Source organism: Sebastes umbrosus, chromosome 12 (genome assembly GCF_015220745.1).
Source record: "Sebastes umbrosus isolate fSebUmb1 chromosome 12, fSebUmb1.pri, whole genome shotgun sequence".
Lineage (NCBI taxonomy): Eukaryota > Metazoa > Chordata > Actinopteri > Perciformes > Sebastidae > Sebastes > Sebastes umbrosus.
This window is the reverse complement of record NC_051280.1, coordinates 23,258,321-23,271,931: the sequence shown is the minus strand read 5'-3', so window position 1 is coordinate 23,271,931 and position 13,611 is coordinate 23,258,321. Positions and strand designations below refer to the sequence as shown.

Genomic DNA, 13,611 nt, shown 5'->3' with positions numbered 1-13,611 from the left:
TCCAGATTGGACTCAGCTAACCGTTGCTCTCACAGACACAGATTACAGTAGGTGCACATTTTCCAACATATGAGACGTAACAATTACATTGCTATAGATTTAAATCACTGATCCCACTCCATAATAACAAAAAGAAAAAGCCTGTTCATTGTTGCTTGCAGCTTTAATTTCTAATTATTTTTCCCACTGAAACTGAAAAGGCCATTACAGTAAATTTATAATGAATAGTCTAGTAGAATATTAATTGCTGTTTTTCTCCATCCTCACAGAAACTGATTGTGTTTTGCATCCCTGAAGACCTGATGAGTGCGTCATCAAAGGAGAGTCTACGGCCTGAACTACAGTTTGGGCTTGTGAATGTAATCCATGTCTTCTGTATTGTGTATATACAGTAATGTATTATAGGTACAGAGAAAAATAATAAGAAGAGTTGATTAAAGGTCCAATGTTCTTATTTTTCCCAATTTTTAAACTATAAATTTTAGGTTAATTCACATGCAAAATTGAATTTTACTGCAGGAGGAAAATATTATTGTTTTTTTCTTTCACTGGCTTTAAATGAAAATATAGGCTTGTTCAACAGCTGTGTTAAAAAAAACACATTGCAGATGTAAACAGACCTTTATCAGCATCGAATAACAATAATAACTTAGATTTAGTTGAGTGATAGTAGTTAAATAATTTGTTTTAGACTTTGGTGGTGGGTGTTATAATACAGATTGTATCTTTAAAACTAAAGGAGTCTTGAATATGTAATTGCATAAATGCTGTTGAATGAAGCTGTTTGGTAACTTTGCCATCGACTACCTCAGCACTCCCCTGCTGTTCCTTTCTTTCACCGTGTTACTCAAAATGATTGTAAACTGTGATTTATCTAAGTGACAAGTTTATACATTATACTTTGAGCAGCACATTTTTGTTGAATTTAATCATCCTATTTCCTCTCTAACATAATATTTGGATTGAGGAGGTAATTTGGATGTTTTACTTTCCAGGAGGGAACACAGCGTCTGAGAACCTGTCACAATGCAGCAATGCACTGACAAAGAAGAAAAAAACTGTTTGCTAGTAAACATGAATGTAAACAACGCAAGTTTCAAACTTAAAAAATGTTTTATGAGAAAGGTATGGAAGAGGATTAGGGCCACATGTGAAAAATTCATTTGAGTACAGCTTTAATTGTTCATTCAAATCCATTTGTATTGAAGAAATTGTTGACATGGACTTATGTTACTTTGTGGTTGAATAAAATGAGCTTGCCGTGAATTGATTATGAATGGTAACATGATCAAATGCCAAACAGAACATATGTGCTCTGTATGCTGTGTTTGATTTCTGGGATTACAGAAATAGTATAAAAATGCTCAATGATCAGACAGTGTCTCCACAAAAGTTAAACATTATCAGCTTCACAAAGGTGGTAGAGTATTTTTTCCATGTCTGTTGCATTGAATATGAGCAACAGTTTAAAAAAAATCATTATTTTTTGCTGTTCTGCTGAGTGACTGATGCAGGGAGGAGGAGACATACGTGTGGGATTTTACGGTGAACATGAGCAAAATGTCTGTTTATTGGATTTGCAATTTGAGACTTTGGTCATTCTTGGGGCAGGTCCTCTAGTTTAGCATCTGCTGATGGTAATTATTACCTACTTTGTACACATTATCCCGAGGAGAAATCCGGACTAACCAGTTTTTTCCACTAAAACTTGAAATAATGCCCATCCATAACTTTGTGGTCCAGTTAAAAAGTGGTAGTGTAAATATTCATTTGAAAACTTCCTGATCAGTGGATTAAATTCATTGAGCTACAGATGAGTGACCAAAGGCCTTTCCCATTGGTCAAATGCTCTCTGTAGGAGTCAACCAAGATTATCGCCTGAGGTCATGTGATATAAGTGAAAATCTTCTTTGACTGTAAGGAACTTTATAAACCCCAAGAGTCCAATCCTGGATTCAGTCATCAATTCTCGACCAGATCTTTCATCCAAACAACACGACAGAGCTCCAGAGGCACACGCAAGTACTGACCGACCCTTATGTACCTTGCTGCTGATTTCACATCATTTGTGAATTGGCGTTGAAATTTCGATCTATGCTAACCTACTCTGCATTAAGACTAATGATGATATTTATTTACCGTATACTAACTGTATTATGCCATTAAACCATATAGTAATAAGAAAAAAGCATTGTCAAGAATACATAACAACAATGAATTTAAAGGTTTTACTGATAACATTTTTATGTAGAAAAATCATTTAAAAAAAATAATACATCCACAGAGCTTTAAGAAAGGTGCCGAATAAAAGTATGGCTTTTACTCAAAAAAAATATTATGACTGTGAATAAATAATTTGACGGGTCCAAAATGAATGTTTTGTTTGTCTCTGTGGAAGATATCTAACATGTGGTTCCCACTTCTAACAAGGCTTGTGAGTCAATAGTACAGTATAATGACGTAGGTATCACGTTAGGGATGTTAATAATTAACCGTTAACTGACATTAAGCATTTTTACCGATTGACGCTACCGGTTAAAATGGTTAAAAGAAATATGAATAATTCATTAAAAAGCTGAGAAAAACTCATCAGTTTAAGGAGAAAAGCTGGTCCACCTTTGAGCTGAAGTAGGCGAGATTGGAGCAAATATGATTAAAAAAAAATATTTTTATAAAACGGTCGTTATATCGTGACAGTAGTACATGAAACAGGTAACCTGAAAAAAATCATGTGCCCCTGTGTTCTCCGGTACTCCTAACGGCATCTACAAGATTTCACAGACGGAGGAAAACAAGCAGTCAGATCTAATCCATCTGCTGTCTTTGAGAGCCGGCTGTCAATCACTCTCAAACTCCGACCAAACGGTCAAACTAGGCATCGATGATCAAATATGAATCAATATTATGTTACGTTAATGTCTATTTCTCACCTCAAATGTTTTCAGGATCATCTTGTACATGTGTACGGTTTAGCTGTAAAATGAGAAAGTTTGTGACCCAGCAGCCCTGTTGAGATCAGGTTGAGATGGCTTGAAGGAACGCCAAGTACCGGTCACATTACCGGAGCACAGCCAATAGGAACGCTCTCTCTCTGAAATGACCTGTGATTGGTCAAAAACTCCCGTCACGGGCTAAAAAATGTTAAAGCCTGAAAACAGAGCCATGAGGAGGTGCAGAAGTCTAGTTATCTCTCAGAACACTTGAATTACAATATGCTGAAAGGTTATTATGGAATTTTTGCCCAATGATGACAAATATATACTGCCTACTGACACTTTAAGAGCCCACCTTAAGAGAGTCTGAGCCAGCGTTACAGATACAGGTAGTTGGCTCCCGTCTATAGCTCGCTTGAACAGAGGAGATGTAGCTTCGTAGACTAAACTAAATGTGTGGTGGAGACTTTTACTGGGCTAGTGGCTGCCTGCTAAGTTAACGCTCCTGGACGGGTGAATTTGGGACTCCGTTGTCTGTTGTGCTCATACACTGCAGCTGGCGCACCGCTGCATGCGAGGCACAAATCTTGTCGGTTAACGATTGATAATCGGTTAACGATGGTCGGTTATCGGTTAAGAACATTTTTAAAAACTAGCATCCCTATATGACGTGTTATCTCTGGGATCGTCAGCGATTAAGTTGTCAGTTAGTGTGGAAAAAACTGATAAATGGCTGCAGAATAAGTGATTATTTACTGTGGCTACAAGTTACTACTGATGTTGGCACATATTAGCTGCCTGTGCTGGAAAAATACAAACATGCAGAACATTCCTAAGGTCCTGACAGACGTCCCTCATCGTCCTTGAAGTCAGTTTCTGTGTTGCATACTTAGTCAACAAACATGCAGTGCCTATTTGAGGACAGGTAGGCTACCTGAAAAGGACAGAAGTGTCAGAAAGAGAAGACAATGTGAGATATATACGACTGTGAGCATTCATGCAAAGGTATAAATGTCGCTAAACAGAGAGACTCAGTGCTCTCAGCCTTGAACATTTTATGTTGATGGTTGTGTGCCCACTTGCAAGTGTGTAATAAAACTCAGAAAGACACTCTCTTGTTTTTGAGTCCTTATTAAACAGAAATTGCCGCCACAACAACAATAACCCATAAAATAACAGTTCAGCATTTTTAAACAAAACCAACAACTACCAACATACATAGTCCTTACAACCTTAATGTATGTGTTGTCACCAATTAGAGTGTCAAAATGAGAAAATTATACCTTCAATCCCTGAATTCTGCTTACAGTGTTCATTTTGGGTCTTTTCATAAATGACAACATATGGAAAAACATTTTAAAACTAAGTTAGACTAACGTTGAATTTTTGTTTTGTTTTTACTTTACTGTCTTGATACTTTGCCTCGCGGACTGTCTGCTTTCCGGCTGGATACCTGTGCTGCCTGCACATTGATATATGACGGGAAAAGGAAAGTAATTTTCTCTGAATGAAAAACAAATGCGCACGGGGAAAGTACCTGTGGTTGAAAATTACTTTTACTCTACCACGAAAGATTCATCACTTGACATGGCTGTCTGAGTCATTCCATCCGACCATAAACTATGCAGGTTGTGCAGCAAACTGGCAACCATTTGTTGTGAAGTCAATGCAATGGAACTGGGGAGGGCGAATGTGGCTGAGTGTTATCAATGTTAATTTGTGTCTTTTAGCAATGTCATCTTTATATGGAACACAGTCTGTTCAGTAACTTGACCTGTGTGGACTGTTTTACAAAAGGTCACGAATACGAGTTTCACCAACAAGGGATATAATAATAAAGCCAATTACTGCAAAGCCACTGCTCTGTATAGTCAATGTATAAACCATCCATCAGTTCAATTATACTTCTCTCCAAGATTTTTGTGATTTAGTAACCAGTGGTGGAAAAAGTACTCAGACCTTTAACGTGATTAAAAACACCAATACAACAGTGTAGAAACTCTGATACAAGCAAAAGTCCTGCAGTACCCAATTTTTTAATTGAGTAGAAATACAAATGTATTAGTACTCATTATACAAATTGACCCGTTTCAGAATAACATATAATTTGATTGTAATTATTGATGCATTTATGTGTAAGTCTCACTTTAATGATGCAGCTGGTGAAGGTGAGGCTAATTTTAATTATTTTATATACCACTTGGTAGCTTAATCTATAATAATACAATGGAACGTATTTGTTCACCAAAGTCACTAGTAACACGTCAAATAAATGTGGTGGAGTAAAAAGTATAAAGTAGTAGTAGTAAATAAACATATTTGGTATTATAAAGTGGAAACGTGAATGAAATAGTTGTAAAAGGCAATCCGCTAATACAAAACAGAAACCATTTATCAGAGAATGATTTTGATGTAAGAGATCACTCCGCAGATTCTAGTCAGTCCTCATTTTGTTGTTGGCTAATCTGTTTTATAACTCTAAGAAGAAGTGCTTCAGACCTAAAAAAATACAATTCAGCAATTTTATTGGGAGTGTGGGAGAAAACCAGAGCACCCCGAATAAATCCATGCCGACACAGGGAGAAACTCCACACAGCAAGAAGAGTCCCTGACCTTGTTGCTGTGAGGCCACAGTGTTAGCCACTAAGCCACCTGGCCAGTTTCATTAGTTTGTTTTTTAAAATGATTCTGCTGAACCATAATTCAAAAACAATAGCTGATTTTCATTAGTTAATTTTCAGTAAATTTTTATTTATTATTACTTTTGTCAGTTTCAAGTTATTTCAGTGACCATTGTGGGTTTTTCTCTCTTTAACGGAAGGGTACCAACAACTTTGCCTACGTCTGTTTGTTGATGGTTGTTTGCCCACTTGCAAGTGTTTATTAAACCTTTAAAAGACGTTCTCTTGATTTTCGAGTCCTTCTTTACAGAAATTGCCTCCACATTAACTTAGTTACTTTCCACCACTGCATATAACACACACCATCACTGTTTTAATGTAACATTTCAGCTCAGTTGACCTGTCCCGATGGAACCAGCAAGTAGTCCAGAGAAGAGTCTGATGAACGATGACGACAGTCCAAAGCAGCATTCATCGAAGTGTGTTAAGAGAGGCCATTGGAACAACAAGAGGGAATTCATTTTGGCAGTAATCGCAGAAATCATCGGTCTGGGCAACGTTTGGAGATTTCCATATCTGTGCTTCAAAAATGGTGGAGGTAAGAACATAAATAAAAGTCTCACCTACACTAAAAATAAATAGAGAACAAGACAAGAACACACAGTGTGAATGAATTACAACTTGGCCTGTTGCAATCATCAATAAAACTCAGTGCTCCAGTTTATGTTGCTTTGACACAATTCTTCCCTTTAGGAGCTTTCTTGGTTCCTTATGTTTTGTTCCTGTTCACCTGTGGAATCCCCATCTTCTTTCTGGAGGTATCTCTGGGACAGTTAACTGGTCAGGGTGGAATCACATGTTGGAGGAAAATATGCCCTGTATTTGAAGGTACTGCTAGCTCAAGTAATTTAACATAATGGGATGTAATAGATAAAATATAAAATGTGCATGCTGATCAATTGTTTTGAAGATAACATGTTTTTCCTCAGGTTTAGGCTATGGCAGTATAGTGATAATGCTATACACCGATTTGTATTATATCGTCATCCTGGCTTGGGCCTTCCTCTACCTCTTCTCCACCTTCAACACTGTACTCCCCTGGGCCAGCTGCAACAACACCTGGAACACAGGTACATATGCAGTATATTCTATGGCGATAGTTTGTTACATGCTTAAATTTTTAGAATTAAAGGATAATAGATTGATTTTTTAATTGTCAACATATCCCATGAACTTACCCAAAAAAATGACTTAAAAGGTATAATATGTAACCGTTGCTGTTTGTAATCACACCGCATTCAAAGATGACCACTACTCCACAGCTCAACGAGCCGAGAGAGAGAGAGAGAGGAGAGAGAGAGAGAGAGAGAGAGAGAGAGAGAGAGAGAGAGAGCAGCGACAGTCGAGCGAGCTATAGAGTGACTGAAGAGAGAGAGCGGCGTTAGTGAGAACAAAGCAGCGAATCAGAGAAATAAAATGTTATTTCCTAATTGTTTCATGGCGGTTACGTTCTAAAGCCCAAATAAACTCACAACTAACTCCGCACAACTCTGCATAATCCTGCAGGAAGTTGACGTTTTTTTAATGAATGCAGGCTTCCTGTCTGACACACTGACCATAGTTGCACTCACAGCACAGAGAGGAGCAGGGGGATCACTGGAACACATGCACATAACACAACCCAATTCTCATCCATGAAATACGGCCACTTTGTATATGGGGACTTGTGCCTCGGTATCAGAAGCCAAGGGGCGTGACACATTTGACCATCTGAACGGGCTGCACACCCTGTGCACTGTTATTGGCTGGGGGTTACACCCCCACGCACGTGGGGCCCAGAAGCGTCCCGAGAAAATCTATATAAGAAGAAAAGAAAAAAAACAGCCAGAGGGCAGGGTCTCTGCAGAAACAGACACCACCACACACTTCGAGTGGGTCATAAATGGTGATTGAGAGGGATTATTTTCAGCCAATACATAGTTATCCTGTTAATTCTTGCATATTATACCTTTAATCCCACAACAGTTGTTAGTATTGTCTGTGTAGCCAAAGTCTGATATAGCCTATGTTGTACAGTAGAAAGCTCCATTATTGTCCAAAAACTATTAAAAACACATTAATGAGTGTTGCACTAGGTGACATGTTCCTTAATTTCAATGAACATGGGCGCTGTAGTTTTATTTTTGACTCAATCCCACAAACACCGTCTTGCTGCCGCAATTTTTTTGTATAATTTTGTATTATTCCGCAGCCAAAAATAGTCCCCAAATTGTGTGTAGTAAATGTTTTATTTACTTGTGCTTGAGTGACATTTGCTAAAAAACTACAATGCCCAACAGTTTAAGGAAATTACTTACTCTTTCTTACAAATGAAAATACACTTTTGTGTCCCATTTTAAAAGATTTACATCTTCAGTAGGAACAAATGGTCTTGAGGCTGAGCAGCAGATCGGGCTAGGGATATTGGAAACTATAAGGAGATGGACTAATGCTTTGTTAATTTTTGGTATTTCATGGGATTTATTAAGCATAACAAAAATATCTGCTTTGTATTTGTGAGCTACTTATGTTGGTGAGGTTGTGTTGACTACGACGGCTTCATGAATGAGGTTTTATTTGTTGGCAACTCCTCCTCCATGCAGGAACAATTTGAATAAAAGGGAAAAGAAATCAAAGTAAGAGAAAAGTATGGATGCAAGGAAAAGTTGTTTATAGCATTTATACGGTGGGAGCTGATGGCAAAGCGACCAATACATATAAAGTTTCAAGATTTTGAATTTCCTGTATAACTCTTCCATTCTAACCTGTTGTTCTTACTTTTCCACTACCAGTGGACTGTGTCGACTATCGAATGAATACGTCATCATATGGTCACATTTCTCAGAATGCAACTTCTTCAGTTGAAGAATTCTGGCAGTAGGTGTTCACAATACTCCACTTGATACTGAAATTGAAGTAATTATTTTTACAGACTTAAAGAGGAAAATGTTCCTAAACATACAGTATGTCGTGTTCAGGAGGAGAGTCCTGGGATTGTCTGCAGGCATTGAAGACATGGGAAATATCCGTTGGGACCTGGCTGGATGCCTTCTGCTTAGCTGGACTATTTGTTACTTCTGTATCTGGAGGGGAGTCAAGTCCTCGGGAAAGGTGAGCTACCAAACAATGTCTGACAATACTGAGGGACTGAATCAAATCCTGTTTGACATCCTCAACAATAGCTGTATTAGCTTAACAGGTTGTTTTTACGACATTTTTATTTCATCCACCCTGGTATGTCTATCTTTGCTCCTCTTTCAGGTCGTCTACTTCACAGCCACATTTCCTTATCTGATGATGCTTGCTTTGCTGGTTCGTGGTGTGACATTGCCAGGAGCTATAGATGGTATTCGATTTTACCTCTCTCCCGATCCAACGCGACTGACTGATCCTAGGGTGAGGCACAAATATGGGTGATGAGTGGAAAGTAACTGTAACATATACCTTATGGTTTCTACATCATTACTGGTTCTTCATACAAGTCACAATGTTTGTTACTGGGGTAGGACATTAGGCTACATGATAAGCCATTTCTAAACTTCTGGCCACTGCTCCAAATCCTCTGGGGCTGAAACCTCTCACTTATCGTCCTTGGTCATCTAGACTTGGAAGCCCAAAGCGAGCTCTTTTGGGAGCAGACACTCTACCCCTTAACAGCAGAGGGGCAAAGAAATGGTAGAATATGCTAAAACAACTTTCATAACAGAGGTGTTCCTACAGCCACGAGTCATGTGTGGATTTGGCTCAGTGAGACTTAAGGCTAACACAATACCATGTTTGTGTTAGCCTTTAGTCTCTGTGCCAGGTAAGTTTGGCTCAGTGAGACTTAAGGCTAACACAAACAAATTGATTTAAGCATAAAGTGAGTTTAACTACAGTAATAACTAATGCTGAGCTCAGATTTTTTTTTTTTTAAATCAACATGGTGAATAAGCAATTTCTTTAAAAGTTTTTGATAAAACATGACAAAATAAAAGGGATACATAACTAACCAATACAAATAAAAACATACTGAATATAATTTCATTGTTTAAAAGGTGTGGATGGATGCTGGGAGCCAGATATTATTCTCCTATGCTGTCTGCACAGGCTGTTTGGTATCTTTGGGAAGCTACAACAAATACAACAACAACTGCTACAAGTAAGGAAATAAATATTTGTCCCCTCCATTACACTATGTCTGCTTTTTATATACATATGAATCTTTTTCAATTACAGAGATGCATTCGCCCTGTGCCTGTTGAACAGTACAACCAGCCTTATTGCTGGCTTTGCAATATTCTCTGTACTCGGCTTTATGTCTTATGAGTTGGGTGTCGACATCGCAACGGTGGCTGAATCAGGTATGACACTGCATTGTATTACTCTGTAAACAGTATTACTTTGTCTGTCATCAGCCTAAGATGTACGGTGCTGTATTAATCATTACATTATACCTAACGTATTTTGGCATCTGTTTTGTACCCCTTGCAGGTCCCGGCCTGGCTTTTATTGCCTACCCTCGAGCCATAGCCATGATGCCTTTACCCCACCTCTGGGCTGCCTTCTTCTTCATTATGATAATCTTACTTGGACTGGACAGTGAGGTAAGGTGTCACTATCAAACTGTTATAAATTATTGTAGATAGGCTATGAACTTAGAAAACATTACCCTTGAAACCAGTCTGTTTCATTTTTTTTTTTTAAGTAGACAAAACACTGCTGGAACAAATTCTATTGATGCACAAAAGAGACATGAGACATGGGCACCCTGTTGGTGGATGTTATCAGCTGACTGAATGGGTGTTATCAGTGGTTATCACTTCCATTCTAATGCTTCAGATGGGCCAAACTTCACCTACCATGATGTGAAAGCGAAAGTGAAATTTTAGGTTGACGCAACAAAACCTTGGTCTTCCAGGTGTCATGGATACTGAGAAATGGATACAACCTTGGAGACGGGGACCCGTTCATTCCTGTGAAAGTTGCTCAGGGGCGCATGAAGCCAAAAAGGTTTTATTTCCAATGGGGCTTTCAAAGTCAACGCGATAATAACGCGTTAACGCAAACTTGCTTTAATGCCACTAATTTCTTTAACGCATTTACGCGACTTGTTATTTTAGATTGTAGCGGGTTCAATTTTAAAGCTACATACTGGCATCATAGGAAACTAGAAAACTTAAGGATTCCATTGGTACTAACCATGTCCTACTAGCTTGTCGCAAAGGAGGCTAAATAACGCTCCAAACTTACGCAAAAGTTTGGCGGGGAAAAACTGGCATGGCCATTTTCAAAGGGGTCCCTTGACCTCTGACCTCAACATATGTGAATGAAAATTGGTTATATGGGTGGTGAAAGTACTGTGTTTGTTAGACCCATCCGCCACCCCATGCAGATTTTCTGGCCCTTTATACAACGTCACCTGACTTCCTCCTTTGCTCCCGTCATAATTACTACGGCCACTAGAGATCAGCCCATTCAATCTGCTGATAACATCCACAGCGGGTTGGAGCCATCTGATTAGTCATCATGAAGATTAGTGAGAGCCATGAGACTAAACCACTGACACATAAAGTCAGTGCTGAACAAAGAAAAACAAAACAATTGTCCTAAATGCTGTGTAGAACTGCTGAAATGGATTAACACAGTACCGTTGACATTGCAAGGACTTATTTGATTCAGTGTTCAGTGTCAATCATATTTTTTTTTTTACCCACAGTTTGTGTATCTGGAAGGCTTGGTTACATCGATATCAGACATGTATCCATCCTTCTTTTTAACCGGTCATCGACGTAAACTACTTCTGCTGGTCATCTGTGGTGTATCCTTTATCATTGGTCTCTGTTTCGTAACTGAAGTGGGTGTCTTTGTTTCTCTGTGAATTCAAAATGTAACCTCTGCCTGTGTCTGTGTGTCTCACTGCTATGCATGTTTGTGGCACCAGTTAGAAATGCATGCAAAATATTGTTTCTTGCTGTAGATACAATTCAACATTTGCAATTTAAAAAAGGATGTCCTCGCTCTCTATTTGTAACCTCCTTTCTCCGTCTCTCCCCACGGACTGCAGGGAGGAATTTATTTGTTTCAGATTTTTGACTACTACGCCTGCAGTGGAACCCCATTGGTCATTTTTGCAATTTTGGAGTCCATTTGTATAGGATGGGTATATGGTGAGCTACATTTACTGTACTATCAAACCCTGTCAATCAGCACTAAATAAGCATTTCACCAACCAGTGATTTATGCACCTACAGTATGTCCAGTTCCACATCAGTATCACATGAGCCTGTTGATTTAATTCCCATTTGCATTTCAGCATGCTTACACTTTAATATAAATGACCTGATAATAACATGAATGTCTGTCTCCAAGGTGCTGACCGCTACTACAATAATATTACGGACATGATTGGCTACCGCCCGATGCCCTATATGAAATATTGTTGGAAATACATCACTCCATCTCTATTTACAGTAAGTAAATATAGTGAATTATTGTTCCTCTGAGCCTGACAAAGTGACAATGGTGTGAATTACAATGTAAAAATAGGACTTTACGGTACAGTATGTAGCCATGTCTTCAGTTTTATTTAACAGTATCTGTTTTCACAGGGCTTATTGCTCTTCTCTGTGGCCAAATACATCCCTCTGACGTACAACAACACCTACCAGTACCCCTGGTGGGGCCATGCCATCGGGCAACTTCTTGCTTTCTCTTCAATTGTCATGGTACCACTGTGGTTTCTCTACAGTCTGGCTGTTACTCCAGGAACACTGAGACAAGTACTTTGATTATTACACATCCTACACATGTTAGGGTATTTTACTTTTGTTGGTGTTCTTGTTATTGTGGATTAATGGTGGCTCTCATCTCCTCGCAGAGACTAGAAATGGTGACCAAGCCAGCAGATGACCTGTTCAGAGTACCATCCATCCATCCATTATCTCCAACCGCTTATCCTCTTCAGGGTGGAGGGGGGGATGGAGTCGATCCCAACTGACATTGGGTGAAGGCGAGGTACACCCTGGACAGGTCACCAGACTATCACAGGGCTGACACATAGAGACAGACAACCATTCACACTCACATTCACACCTACGGGCAATTTAGAGTCAACAATTAACCTGCACGTCTTTGGACTGTGGGAGGAAGTCGGAGAACCCGGAGAAAACCCACGCTAACACGGGAAGAACATGCAAACTACACACAGAAGGAACCCAAGCTGGGTTTGAACCTGAGGCGGCAGCGCTAACCACTGCACCACTGTGCCGCCCTTGTTTTTAAAACATATCTAACAATTTAATTGAATATTGCAGTAGTTTATTTGACATTATGGGGTCAAATGTATGTATGTATTTGCAGTGTGTATGTATATATGAATGCCTGAATGAGAGGCTCTGCATAGAAATCTTTGTGTTTTATTTCACCTTTAGCATATAAATGAATAAATCCTGTAATTAAAGTAAGATATTAACTTCATGTTCACTGTGGGTGAAAAATAAACTGTTTTAACTGCAGATAAGAGGTGTTTAAAAAGGACATAAGTGACAATGTATTGACATTATCAATAGCTGATTTGAGAGAATCATCTGCAGCCTAAACTGAGCTTGGCTCAGTTCTCAGATGTGTCCAGCAGAGGGGGATATATGTTAGCTATTAGATCACCAAAGGCAACTGTTCCGTCCAGTCAGTAGTTGTGAGGAGACTCATTATGTACATTAACATCACAGATCTCTAGTTTAGTGGGTTTACCAATGGGTTGATTTTTGATTGAACGTGCATGTTAACCAGACATGTTGATGGGTTAATTCATTGTCTGACTTTTTCTGGCACATGCAAAGATATTTTAAAAATGAGGGTTAAAACCAAGGTCATGTTACTTCAAACAGTGGAAAGATGCACAGCATATCAGTGTGTACATACTGCCTACTGAAAAATACCAAAAGCCCTGCCACATCTCACTTTGCTTTTCATTTCATTGAACTCTTCTCAAAGGATCTACTTTATGAACATTCACCTGTAGCAAACACGGAGAGACG

At 38.9% G+C, this 13,611-nt stretch overlaps 1 protein-coding gene across 2 annotated transcripts; it reads left to right on the top strand.

Moving 5' to 3' along the window:
• The first annotated feature begins 1,883 nt into the window (after nucleotides 1–1,883).
• On the top strand, nucleotides 1,884–13,083 carry LOC119497965 (sodium- and chloride-dependent GABA transporter 2-like). Of its 2 annotated transcripts, XM_037786421.1 has the most exons (15): nucleotides 1,884–2,022; nucleotides 5,945–6,152; nucleotides 6,308–6,442; nucleotides 6,544–6,684; nucleotides 8,386–8,470; nucleotides 8,572–8,704; nucleotides 8,855–8,989; nucleotides 9,631–9,734; nucleotides 9,812–9,936; nucleotides 10,067–10,179; nucleotides 11,292–11,429; nucleotides 11,640–11,742; nucleotides 11,945–12,045; nucleotides 12,184–12,354; nucleotides 12,453–13,083. In XM_037786421.1, the coding sequence occupies exons 2-15, from the start codon at nucleotides 5,963–5,965 to the stop codon at nucleotides 12,570–12,572; spliced, it is 1,794 nt and encodes a 597-aa protein (XP_037642349.1). In that variant the 5' UTR covers nucleotides 1,884–2,022; nucleotides 5,945–5,962; the 3' UTR covers nucleotides 12,573–13,083. The 2 variants fall into 2 exon arrangements, with proteins under 2 accessions (XP_037642349.1, XP_037642350.1); XM_037786422.1 differs by lacking the exon at nucleotides 8,386–8,470 and having other exon boundaries at nucleotides 8,526–8,704.
• The last annotated feature ends 528 nt before the right edge of the window (nucleotides 13,084–13,611 follow it).